At 59.8% G+C, this 11,743-nt stretch overlaps 1 protein-coding gene across 1 annotated transcript; it reads right to left on the reverse strand.

Moving 5' to 3' along the window:
- Positions 1–2,035: 2,035 nt before the first annotated feature.
- LHX5 (LIM homeobox 5) lies at positions 2,036–11,426 on the reverse strand. The gene is made up of 5 exons (XM_043438082.1): positions 10,705–11,426; positions 8,445–8,668; positions 7,491–7,768; positions 6,632–6,797; positions 2,036–2,880 (listed from the first exon to the last, which is right to left on the reverse strand). Exons 1-5 carry the CDS (start codon positions 10,875–10,877, stop codon positions 2,513–2,515), a joined length of 1,209 nt encoding a protein of 402 aa, XP_043294017.1. The 5' UTR covers positions 10,878–11,426; the 3' UTR covers positions 2,036–2,512.
- Between the last annotated feature and the right edge of the window lie 317 nt (positions 11,427–11,743).

Consider the following 11,743-nt stretch of genomic DNA (forward strand, 5'->3'; position numbering starts at 1 on the left):
GAATGGGCCTCTCCCAGATGCCTGGTGCTCCTGGAGTTGTGAGCATGCCAGGGGCAAGTCTATGCTCTGTGTCTATGTGTGCATGATCTCTAGTCTCAAAATGAAAAGGAAAAAAACAAAAAAATCTGGAAAGAAATGTATCAACTCGTTTACTTGAGATTCCAGGGGATTATCTTTTCTTTCTTTTGCTTATCTGCATTTTCTAGATTTTCCACCTCGAGCAAGTAGCATTTGTCTGATAAAGACAAATGTGTTATAAGGAAAGAAAAGAAAAAGTCAGGTCACCTCAAATTATTCTTGTGATGTCCAAATGAAAGAAGGAGAGATGAGGAGGGCTCTTAGCCTGTGTCCATTCCATGGTGGTTCACTCCCCACAAGCCCCCAGTCCCCCTCCTTCTCCTGCTGCTGCTAAAATGGGTAAGCCCCTCCCCCACCCTAAGCTTGGGAGAACAGGCATCCAAATGCAGGACCCTCTTCCATCTATTTTCTCTTCTCATCTGTTTTTCTCATCCTACAGTGTTTGAGCTGCAAGAGAATGAAGTCATAGAAAGGACTCCCTCTAGTCCCCACTTTTGAAAGTAGGGAAACTGAGGCAGAGGGAGGGAGGGACTTGTCTTTAGGGAGTAGCCTCAGACCCATTAAATCTCCTCAAGAACTCCCTTCCACCGTGCTGGTTTACCAAAGGACCCAAGCAGGCACTGTGTTAAGAATTGCAGGACGAACAGCCTTGTTCTCCCTGCGGGCATTTCTGTTCTAAAACAGCCTTGCAGCACTGGACCTACCAGCCTGCTTTTTTTCTTTTTGTCTGCGCCACTAGACATGTGGGACCTTAGTTCTCTGACCAGGGATCCAACACACGACCCCTGTAATGGAGATGTGGAGTCTTAACCACTGGACTGCCTGGCAAGTCCCAACCTGCTTTTTGTCTCTTCAGTTTTGTTTTTGCCATCTGGAATTACCCAGAGGAGTAATGAGTGAAGCTCGAATTGCTCTGGTGATAAACAAGTCACACACCCATTCAGTCATCAAATATTTTGAAGGCCTACTATGTGCCAGGTTGGCTTGTGTTAGATCAGGGTATTACATAAAACTGGGGGAGATACTGTTGGTGCATCATAGCTGTCAAAAAAAAATGGCAGGCATCTTCCTTACCTGTTAGTTGCCAAAAGAACCCCTCCCATCACCCTGCTAGATGAGAGGTCTTTGCATCCATCAAATCTGTTTTTATGTCAGAAACAAGAACCAGAATAGTTCCATTAATTCAGAGTGACTGAAGACAGAGGCAAAAAGGAAAAAAAAAAAAAAAGGAAAAAAAGAAAGAAAATCACACAGCATGGAGGGAAAAAAGAATTTTTTATTAATCTTTCTCTTTAAAAAAGTTGATTTTTTTGGGTTTTTTTTTTTTTTTTAAGGTAAACCTCTTTCTGGCTCCCCTCCCCCACTCTGCCCACCCTCCTCTTAAAAATATAAAAATGTCCAACCCCAGATAACTAGTGTACAATAAATAAACAGTAAACACAAAAACATACTTTATTTGTTTCTTCTTTATACAAAATAAGGAAACTAGAAGCGTTCAACTTCCAAAAAAGTATAATACTGTACATCCTGACCGCCCAGCCTCCAAGGACCTGGGCACGGAGGGTGGTCTGTCGGCCAGAGCCCAGAAATCTTGGCGCCTTGCCCAAAGCGGAGCGCAGGATGGGCAATGTTTGAATCTGGCCTGGACCCCCTGGCTCAAAATAAATGTCAAAGGAAGGAAGAGGTGGGGGTCTGGCCCCTGGGCTGGCCACGTCGGGACCGCTCCCGACTCTTCCTAGAAAAGCTGACCGTGATCATCGAGGTTGACCACCAGGGGGCGCGAACGCACAGGTGGAGCTGTCTTCCAGTGACCCCCCCCCCACCCCCACTCGCCCCCCATCCAAACATGTTTCTCGCTCTCTCTCCATCTCTCTGCTGGCTCTCTCTCCATCTTCTAACTCATTCTGCTCCCTTTCCTCTCACTCCCTTCAATCTCTCTTTTTCTTTTTTTTTTTTAAAGACGGGAAAGCAGAGTGAGAAATACGATTACAAAATGCCAGTCGGGTTCCAGGGAGGGGGGAAAAAAGAAATCGTCTCCATCCCTTGGCTTCAGCCCTCTCTTGGTCCAAAGAGGTGGTGTGTGGGTTGGGGGAGAGGTCGGGGGAAGCCTAGAGCGTGCTTGAAATCTCTTGACCCTCCGGAGTGTTAACTTTGGTCCCAAGAAATCGCTCGCGGCTGCCGGGAGACGCTGGCAGGGGGTTCCCGGGGAGGCCGCGGTGGGAGGAAGGAGATGGGGGGCGGGGGGCGGTCCTCCTCCTTCGCGCCCAGCCGAGAAGCAGCTGCCGGTTGAGTTCGGACTCGAGAGAGAGAGAGCCGTGTCCACGTCGGGCGTTTTGGTTTAGGGAGGCTGCGTCCGGGGTGAGGTTGGGGGGGCGGGGGCCGGCCGGGCGGGTCCCCAGGGCCAAGCGCGGGGGGGCGGCCCGGCCCGGTGGCCTTACCATACGGCGGCCTCGTTGAGCTCAGGGTTGGGGTGCGACAGGGGTCCGCTGTAGCCGGTGGTGCCGCTCATGGGGAAGGGGGGGCTGGGGCCGCCGCTGAACACCTCGCCCGGCATAGGGTGCAGAGAGCCCGGCAGGCCCGGCTCGGGGCTCGGCGTGTCCGGGTGCGAGATCATGTCGGTGAACCTGGGGTTGTCGGCGGCGTGCGGGCCGGCGATCGGCGGCTCCAGCGCGCCCAGCGGCGTCGAGCCGGGCCCGGAGGCGGCCAGGAAGCTCGAGTCGGCCGGGGACTGAGCCTGCGACGGCGGGCCGTGCGCAAAGAAGTCATAGTTGCCCCCTGGCGCGTAGTAGTCTCCTTGGTAGTCTGCGGAGGGGACAGGGCGGCAGAGGGGAGAGTGAGAGATGGGGAGGTCGCATAGGGAGGACTCAAGGGACCTGGGGGAGGAGATCCAGGGGAGGGGACCCAGGGAGACCAAGGGCAGAGAGGTGCAGATGCGGTTGGGGCTGGCGGGACAGGACGTTCATGGGGACCACGCGACACAGACTTGAGGTTAGAGAAAGACCCGTGGAGAGGCCTGCGGAGACCAAGGGAGAGGCAGGCCAGTGAGACGGAAGGCCAGACCCAGAGTTCGTGCTGGGGAGACAGACAAGAAGTGAGACGGAAAGGCTGCAGTCTCAGAAGCTGGCAGAGACTGAGGGACGATGAAGGACACACACCTTTCAACATCAGAGGTTCCCTGACTCAGAGACAGAAAGGAGACAGAGGTCACGGGGGAAGCACAAGAGACAGAGGATTCCAGACAGTGTCTTAGAGCTGGCGAGAGAGACACAGAGAGCAAGACGCACTGGACAACTGCCAGATAAAGAGACGGGGAGAGATCCGTAGGACAGCACGCAAGGAGACACCGCAGACCCAGAGTCCGTGGGGAGGCAAGGAAAGAGACTCGGTCACTGAACCCACGCCTGAGATAGACACCCGGCGTTACTCGAGTAAAACAGAGATAGTCCAGGAGCGGGAAAGAGAAAGCTGAGGCGGCTGTGTGGTTAGAGACGCAGGAAAAAACCCGGGGAGAGACCCAGGAACAAGATGGAAGGTGGGGAGAGACAGAGGCGTCCAGAGACGCACGAGTCGAGTCGGACAGGCGGCCAGAGACACGGGGGCTGAGACCCGGGAGAGGAGCAGGGCAGGGAGGCAGAGGTGGCGGAAAGAGACCGGAAGGTGAAATGGTTGCGATCGGGCGGCAACCCCGCCTGGGAGAAGCGCAGCCGGAGCGCAGTGGCGCCGGCGAGTTTGGCCCCGGCCGCCGAAACCTGGCCGCGGACCTTGCCGGGCGGTCTCAGCGCCCTCCCCTTCCTGCGCTGCGCCCCCTCGTCTACCCGGTGAATGTGGGGCCCGACCGGCTGCCCGGCCTCACCTGGCCAGGAATGGAGAAAGCTGAGCCTCAGAGATTTGGGGAGGGGGGGACGATAAGAACACTCGCCAGGCCACGTCCAGAGATCCGTGCGCCTTGGGGTAAAAGCTGGGTCCCCCGGGGTGGGTTTGCCAGGACTCCCAAAGTTTTGGGGGCATTTGGGGGACGTTGAGCCCTTTTACTAATCTGGTGATAGCTATTGGCCCATGCACAAATTCGAATTTTGCCCACAAATTCGGGGAACGCAGTGGCTCCAGATTACACCCCCACCCATTCTCGACAAAGTGTTTCTGAGTCAATTCCCGTGACCTCTTCCTAAAGCCCCCTTCCCTAAGCCCTTCCGAACCGAGGACAGAGCCTCTTTCCCTCCCCTCAGGTCGCCCCCTGAAAGAGTGGGGCGTGGGACCCCACGAAAGGAGCACCCTTGACAATAACCCGCTTTGGGCGGAGGGAAAACCAGCGCGTCCGGAAGCCGGGGTCTCTTCAGCAAACGCACGCCTCCGGTTTAGGGCCAGGGTCTGTCACCGGGCCGAGGGCTGGACTCCCCCTGCCGCCCCCTTCCCTCCCCAAACCTTCCTTGACATCAGTCCAAATGGGGAGTGTCCGGAGGCGGGCTTGGAGACGGTTTAGGCAACAGCCAAAACGGTCGCCAATTACTTTTTAAAAACCACTCATTCCATTCTCCCCGTAAGTGACTAGAAAGGTTGGAAGCGGCGAATTTGGGGCCCCTAAGGGACGGCGATGGGGGACGGCCACGGTTCGTAGCGAGCCGGCTAGCCAGCGAGGGCCTCGGCCCCCGCGCGAAGCGCGCCGCCTCCGCCCATATGGCGGCCGGGCCGGAGGTAATTGGAACAAACGCCGTCTGAAAAGGGCACAAAAGCCGCAGCTGGGGCTTTGTCCCCGCTCCCACGGGGAGCCGCCGGCCCCGCCGCCCGGCCCCTTTCTCGCCCGCTGCCGGCCGCCGCCGCCGGGATCTCCCAGCGCGGATTAGGCGGGGCTGCCTCCCTGGGGCCGGGGGTCCGCGGCCGTCCCCCCCTCCCACCACCCCATTCCAGGGAAAGAGGGGCCCCGCGTGTCCAGGCCCCCACCCTATCCAGCAGACATGGGGGTAGAAAAGGCGGTCGGATTGGTGGGAGGCACGCTGGTCCTAGGGGAAACCTTGGTTAATCACCCAGGCGGGGAAAAATTCCGGACTGTTACCGCCCCGCCAACCTCCCTGCGACGGGCGGAGATTTTGCGCGCAAGGAGGCAAAGACAGGTGAAGAAAGTCGGTGAGTAGAGGCCCCAGGACAAGTAAACTAGGCCAACTCCCTTTGGCGTCTGTACCTGCCCTGCCATCTCAGTCTCTTCCCTAAAAGCACATCACCATTTTTCAGCCACAGTTTCTGGGGACCCTGGCCGGGCCAGAGGAGCTAACTTCCCAGGCCTGTGGGTAAAACAAAGCTGGTAGAGGGTACTCTTATTTTCCTTCTGGGTCTGCCTGGGCACCCGGGATCCTAGCCCCACCTTCGACAGGGCCATCCAGCAGACTTTTCTAAAAGAAGTCACCTCTCACCAATCTGGGTTACTAGGACCACCCCCTTCCCCAGTCTGGGTGGAGCAGAGATCCCTTTCAGGCAAAGGCATTCCTGGGGGCTCCCCAAATTCAGAGGCTCAGGAAGAGAAGGAGAGATGCCTTCCTAGAGCCCACAAGTCTGGGATGCGCGGGAAGGGTGAGTCAGTCCAATAGTGCCCTGGAGCAACTGGGTCTCAACAAAACAGGAGGTGAGGGAGTCAGGAGAGGTCATCCAGGAGAGTGAAGTGTTCGCAGAGGGGAGAAGGGAGGACAGAAGAGAGAAGGAGGAAGGAAGAGGAGAGTACACCCTGGCCTGAGCCTGCTAACAGCAACAGAGGAATTCTGGGCCACGCTGGGCTCCTTGCCCCCTGCAGCCCTAAGTACCCAGAGTGGATAACTAGGTTGGCTTAATTCTTGCTTCCCCCCACCCCCACCCCCGCCCCCAGTTCTGATGAGCCTTGGTGTTCTTGCAGCTGGGTGGGTGGGCCAGAGTCCTAGTCCAGCAAAACCTGCCCAACTGCCAGGCATCTGGGCTAAACGGTCCAGATGCTGTGTGCATGGTCCCCGAGGTGGGAAAAGGAGGTGCTGTCTTGAAAGATAGCGAGGGGGTGACCCCAGGAGACCTCTGACCCCTCCATCCCTACTATTGGTGCTGCCTGCCAGGGCCTGCTTTCCTGCTGGTGCCAAAATACGCCAGGCCCGCCTGTGGGCCAGGGCAGCAGAAGGCTGCGTGTCAGGCTGGGACGGGGTACATGCCGAGTGCTTGAGCTGGAGAGTGTCAGCGTGTCTGTCAGTATACCGAGGGGGTGGGGTATACCTGTGTTGGTTGTGGGTGATCATGTGTCTAGACGTGGGTCTCGTGTGGGTCCTGCGTGGGTGTGTGTCACTGTCTCATTTGTTTATCTGTGGGCATCGAGGCATGGGTGAGTGAACACATGTATCTCATTTTCTGTCCAGGAAGTATCTGAGCGTGGGTCTGCCCCTGTTGATGCGTGTCTCTTAAGGTGTGTTCATGATTGTGTATGTTTTTCGTGGGTAGAAAGGAGGAAAGGGGTCCCCGGGCACCCCAGATCGCAGGGATCCAGGCCTGCCCTCTCAACCAGCACTGACCTAGGTGTGGGGCACCGTGTCCAAGGCGGGGTGCTTACCTCCGTAGTAGGTATACGGAGTAGACCCTAACATCTCCGACTCGTCCAAGCGACCGCCCAGCGGACGCATGCGCCTCGGACTCCGGAAGAAGGCGTGTCTCCGGGCGCCCAGGGCACTCAGCTGTTTCATCCGGCGTTCTTTGGACCTTCGGTTCTGGAACCACACCTGGGACAGAGGAGGGGGCCGTGAGCTCCGATCTGGGTCCCCTTCTTTCCCTGCCCTGGTCGCCCCTGCTGGGTCCTAGCGCCTCCTTCGCACCAAGAATGCCCTGAGCCGGGGGGCCGGGCCGGATTAGACCAGAGGGGTGGAGAGGGGCCTCGGCGAACCAGCCAAGGGTGAAGGATTTCGCGGACCCGTGGGGCGACTCATAAAGAGCTGGGCTTCCTGGTCCTTGGCCCGTCCGCGGTGTGACGGCTTTATAAAGGCCTCCCGCTCGGCAAGGCGCTGGTCTCGGCCCCTCGCCTCCCCCAGCCGGGCTCTGGCCGTTTGTCGGGCGCCCGGAGGGAGCACGCGGAGAACAAACAGCGCCTCTTTCTCTGCTCAGAGGAGGGGAGGAAGGGAAAGGTCCCCGTACTCCAGCGAGGCTTAAAACCTTCCTTGAAAGGGGCGAGGGGCGGGAATCAGAGAGGTGAAGTGACCCGCCCAAGGCGACACCGCTGGAAGACAGCAGGGCCGGCCTGGATCTTCCGGCTAGGAGTGTGACCAGTCGGGGCTAGGGCCCCGACCTCTGGCGCACCGCCTGCCCCTGGATCGAACTCGGCGCGCTCTTAGCCAAGGAGGCTGGGTGCGAGGCTCCTCCGACTTCCCTGCTCGCGGACGCAGCGGCGTTGGGGAGGGGTGGCCCAGCCCGGGCCGCACCTGGATGACGCGCATGTTGAGGCCGGTCTCCTGCGCCAGCTGCTCGCGGATGTGGCGCGTGGGCTTGGGCGTGGCGGCGAAGGCGGCCTTCAGCGTCTCCAGCTGTTTGGCTTTGATGGTGGTGCGCGGGCCACGCCGCTTGGTGCCCGAGTTCTGCTCCTCGTTCTCGTTGTTGGCCGTCTCCTTGTCCGACGACGTCGAGTTGTCGGTCTCCTTGGGATCGTCCTGGAGTGGATCCTGGAGATCCGGGGACAAGCTGCGGTCCGTACAGGACGACACTGCGGGCGGACGGAGCGGGAAGGGAACCGGACGTCAGCGGCGGCCCGAGACCTCTCCAGTCCGGTAGCGGGTTCCCGGCGGCCCCGGCCACCACCAGCGGCGGCGGGTTTCCCACCCCAAACCTGCCACAGCCCCTCCCCCAGGGGCCGACGCCCGCCCACTCCCTCCAGGCGGGGCCGGGCCTTCCGAGGGGCCCTTCTCACGCCCTCTCAGCACTTCTCAGCTAGGGCTTGCGAAAGGGGGAGGCGCGCTCTCGGGAGAGGGGACGCGAGGAGGGTCCTGACGCCCTCCTGGCCTGGGATCTTCCTTTCCCACCTCTCCTTCCTGCAGACCCCAATTACTGTCCTCACTATGCAGCTAGAAATTACCAGGAGCTGAAAAGACTCTGAAAGGGGAAACGGCTCCAAATTGGAGGAGGAGGAGGAGGAGGAGGACCGCTTGGACAAGAATTGGAGGAGGGCAGGGGAAGAGCTGGAGTGGCAAGTATGCTGAGAGACTGGCTGCAAACGCCAGCCCCCCACAGCCCCTCCGTGTGCCTTGACCTCAGAGAGGAGAGCTCTGAGCCCCGGCACCGCCTCCAGCCAGGGGGCAAAGTAGGGAGGGCGCTGCCTCCAGCCAGGGGGCAAAGTAGGGAGGGCGCTGGGGCTCGGCTGGGGAGGGGCGAGGGCCTCCTACCCGAGTTGAGGCTGCCCTCCTTGAGGCTGGACGAGCTCAGGTAGTCGTCCTTGCACACGAACTTGTTCTCGTCGATGACATAGAGTTCCTCGCCCGTGGAGAGCTGCTTGTTGCAGACCATGCAGGTGAAGCAGTTGAGGTGGAAGACTTTGCTGCGGGCCTTGCGTACCAGGTCGCTGGGCGAGATGCCTTGCGCACAGCCTGCACACTTGGTGCCAAAGCGCCTGCGGACGCGACACGGCCTGTCACCTGAGGCCAGCCCAGCGTCCCATCCTCCCCGAAGCCCTGACCTCCTCCTGCCCCGCCCTCGCTCCTGAGAAGCCTCCATTTCCACATCTGTCAATAGGAGATGCCAGTCCTGTCCTCCCTGGCCGGAAATGCCAGCCGGGAGCCGAAACACCCAGGACTGAGCTTGGGACTCTTGGGCCTCGGTGGTCGGGTTTGTTTGAACTCTGCTGGGTGCAGCCTTCAGCCCAGGAGAAGGCCCAGAGCACCCAAACTTGTGCCCCTCCTCCACCACCCACCCCTACCAGATCCGCCCGGGATGCTCCAGGCAAACTCTGCTCTTGAGGTCAGGAAGGATTTTAAAGCCAGGCAGGCCGGGTTGGGACCACTTCTCGGCTTTGCCTTCTGGATCCTTAACAGTCTGCTGGGATCCAGGTGGGGTCAATCAGCCTGGCTGGTGGGTCCTAGCAATGGAGCATGGAGGGGTCCCCTCTCCTGAGCTGAACCTAAGCAGGAAGGAGAGAGCCTCTGCTGATTCCCAGTGCTGTAGACTTTCCAGGCCCTGCTCTGGGCCCCACTGGAGCTGGTCAGGGGCCTGTGGATTCTGGAATGCAGGGACTGGACCTCCCGGTCCCCAGATCCCAGGCCCTGGCAGGCAGGGGAGGGGGATGTGTGATCAGTAGGCCGTCCTAAACCTGCATGGCCAGAACTCGGGATCTCTCCAATGCCTCCTTTTCTGTGTTCCCGATCTAAATCCTTTTCTTTCTTCCAAGAATGCTGGGAGAAGGCCGGCCTCCCCCGAAATGGACGGTGCAGACTGGCACTGGGAGGGATGAGGAGAAGCGGGAGCAGCGAGGTGCAGGGGGAGAGAGGGCGAGGGCCCAGGGCTCTGGGGCCCCCTGTCTCCTCACACCCACGTCTCTAAACAGGGCGAATTTGGGTGACGTTGATGCAGTGAGGGCATTAGAAGCCATCAGTCACTTTTGGCCTTATCCGGCAGCATCATTGGCCATATGCACCTTATCAAAAGTCATTAGGCGCTTTGCAAGCACCACCACATTAGGGGCCTTGGGCCTCTGGGGCCGGGGAGTTTACACGTGTAAAGGCGAGCCTGACATTTTCTCCTATTCAAATTCCCCAGTGCCAGCTCACCGAGGCTGGTGAGCAGCCTTTCTGCACGGTGTTAATCACGCCCCCCTCTTCTCTCTGCGCCTGGAATTCGCACTCACAAAGCCGACTCTGGGCACCCGTGGGGAAGCGGGCCAGGCCGAGCGGCCAAAACCCCCACAGTCTTCCAGGCCAACCCTCAACATTTCTCAGCTGGGAAACCGAGACTGAGAGAAGTGATCTCTGTGATCTGCCTGAGGGCCCGAGTGGGCAGCAAGGGTAGACCCTGCAGGTCCTGATTCCAGCTTCATTTCGTTTGTACTTTCAACAGAAGAGAAAATGTTTAAGGAGTTTGGGGCCAGTGGGGGGAGGGGATGCGGATGGGGGGATTGAGGAGAAGATTCCCTTCCCATCACCAGAGGAGATCTTTCTGGCTGAGCCCCCTCTGGAGCTGGGAAGTTTCTGTTTGTCCAGAAAGGCCCTGGGAACCCTACCTGCCCGGAGCCCAGCCTCTGGACACCCCGCACTCTGCCTGGTGGGAGAAGCCCTCAGCTGTCCCTAACTTCGCCAGAATCCTTAGTCTCTCAGAGCTTGGCTGGAAGCTTCCACCCTGGGGTGATGCCGGCTAGGAAGGGGCAGAGACGAGTGTGGAGCAAGTTAGTCAGGCTTCCTCCCCCTGCCCCACCACCGATCCAAGCCGCCCTGGAAAAGACAGCTAGAAGCAGCCCAGCCGCGTTCTTCTCACTCCGCCTGGGTTCCGGCCCTTGCTGGACCGAGGACGGCAAGAGCTTGCTGGGCGAGCCGGCTCCCCACTGAAGCTGGTGAGACCGGGAGGCTGGGGTGGGTCTCTCCCGTTCCCCGGTGCCCCAACGGAGCGCGCGCTGGGCGGGCGCGCGGGCAGCAAGCAGGGGCGGCACGGGCCTCTTACCTGAAGAAGTCATTTTTGCAGTAGAGCTTGCCCTCGCGTGAGAAGCACTTCTCCGAGAGGTTGGTTTTACACTCGCAGCACTGAACGCATTTGATATGCCACGCGCGGTCCAGCACGTTCAGCAGAAAGCGATCGAGGATGGGCCGCTCGCAACCGGCACAGTGCACCATCATAGCCCCGCGCCCCGGCGGCTCGGGCCGCCTCGACCTCCCTTCGGGCCCCCGGCCCTCGGGCCCCCGGCCCCGCCGCTGCTGTCTGCTTCTCCTCTCGGCCGCCGCCGGGCGAGTCCGGTCCGAACCAAGACTCAGCCGGTCAAGTCCTCGGGTGATTGCTGGGCCTGGCGCTAGGCTGCCCGCGGTGGGGTGGGGACTGGTGGCTTTCACAGCCTCATGCCCCGGGCCGCGCGCCCCAGTATATCTTGGGTGGCTGCTGGCCTCGGCTCTGCCGAGCGGCTTTCCCCGGTGGCGGAGGCGCCGGCACTTTCCCCCACTTTCAAGCGGTCCCGATCCTCATCTTTGTCTGGCCGCCGCCTAATTCGCGCATCCTTATTCAGATTTGGTGACGTGGCGCGGCACGTAGGGGGCCCGGCGGCCAATGGGCGCGCGGTGGCCATGGCAACCTCTTAAATTTATAGCATATCTAAATTGGCTACAGCTTTGCGGTCCGGACAGAGCAAAAAAAACAAGGCATCAGTATTGTTGAGTATTAGCTTGTACCTGGTTCGGAGGCAAAGTAAGTATTTACCTTCCAGTTTGGGGCTGGGGGCTGGGGGGCCGCGCGATCTGAGAACTGCCTCTCTCTTCTCTCGCCTCACACATATCTGGGGGGGGGGGCAGGGTTCCAAGGCCTAGTGGGGAGGTGGGGAACCTCTGCCCCCTTCTCCATCCACGGAACTTCCAGAAGTTGCCCAAGGCGAGGATCGCGCGCTCTGTCTGCCTCCTCTTCCCCAGCCCAGCCCGCCGTTTCGGATTCCCCCTACCCGCGCGCCCCTGGGGTCAGCGCCCTGGAGCTGCGACAGGGAGGTTCCCGGGACTCCCGG

This window comes from Cervus canadensis, chromosome 1 (assembly GCF_019320065.1).
Source record: "Cervus canadensis isolate Bull #8, Minnesota chromosome 1, ASM1932006v1, whole genome shotgun sequence".
In the NCBI taxonomy this organism is placed as follows: Eukaryota; Metazoa; Chordata; class Mammalia; order Artiodactyla; family Cervidae; genus Cervus; species Cervus canadensis.

Bases quoted from the DNA above. Each gene is read 5' to 3' on its own strand.
- LHX5 (XM_043438082.1), bottom strand. From the start codon at position 10,877: ATGATGGTGCACTGTGCCGGTTGCGAGCGGCCCATCCTCGATCGCTTT. The intron at 8,669-10,704 runs GTAAGAGGCCCG...TCGCGTCCGCAG, and splicing joins TGCAAAAATGACTTCTTCAG to GCGCTTTGGCACCAAGTGTG. The intron at 7,769-8,444 runs GTAGGAGGCCCT...GTCCGCCCGCAG, and splicing joins GGAGGGCAGCCTCAACTCGG to TGTCGTCCTGTACGGACCGC.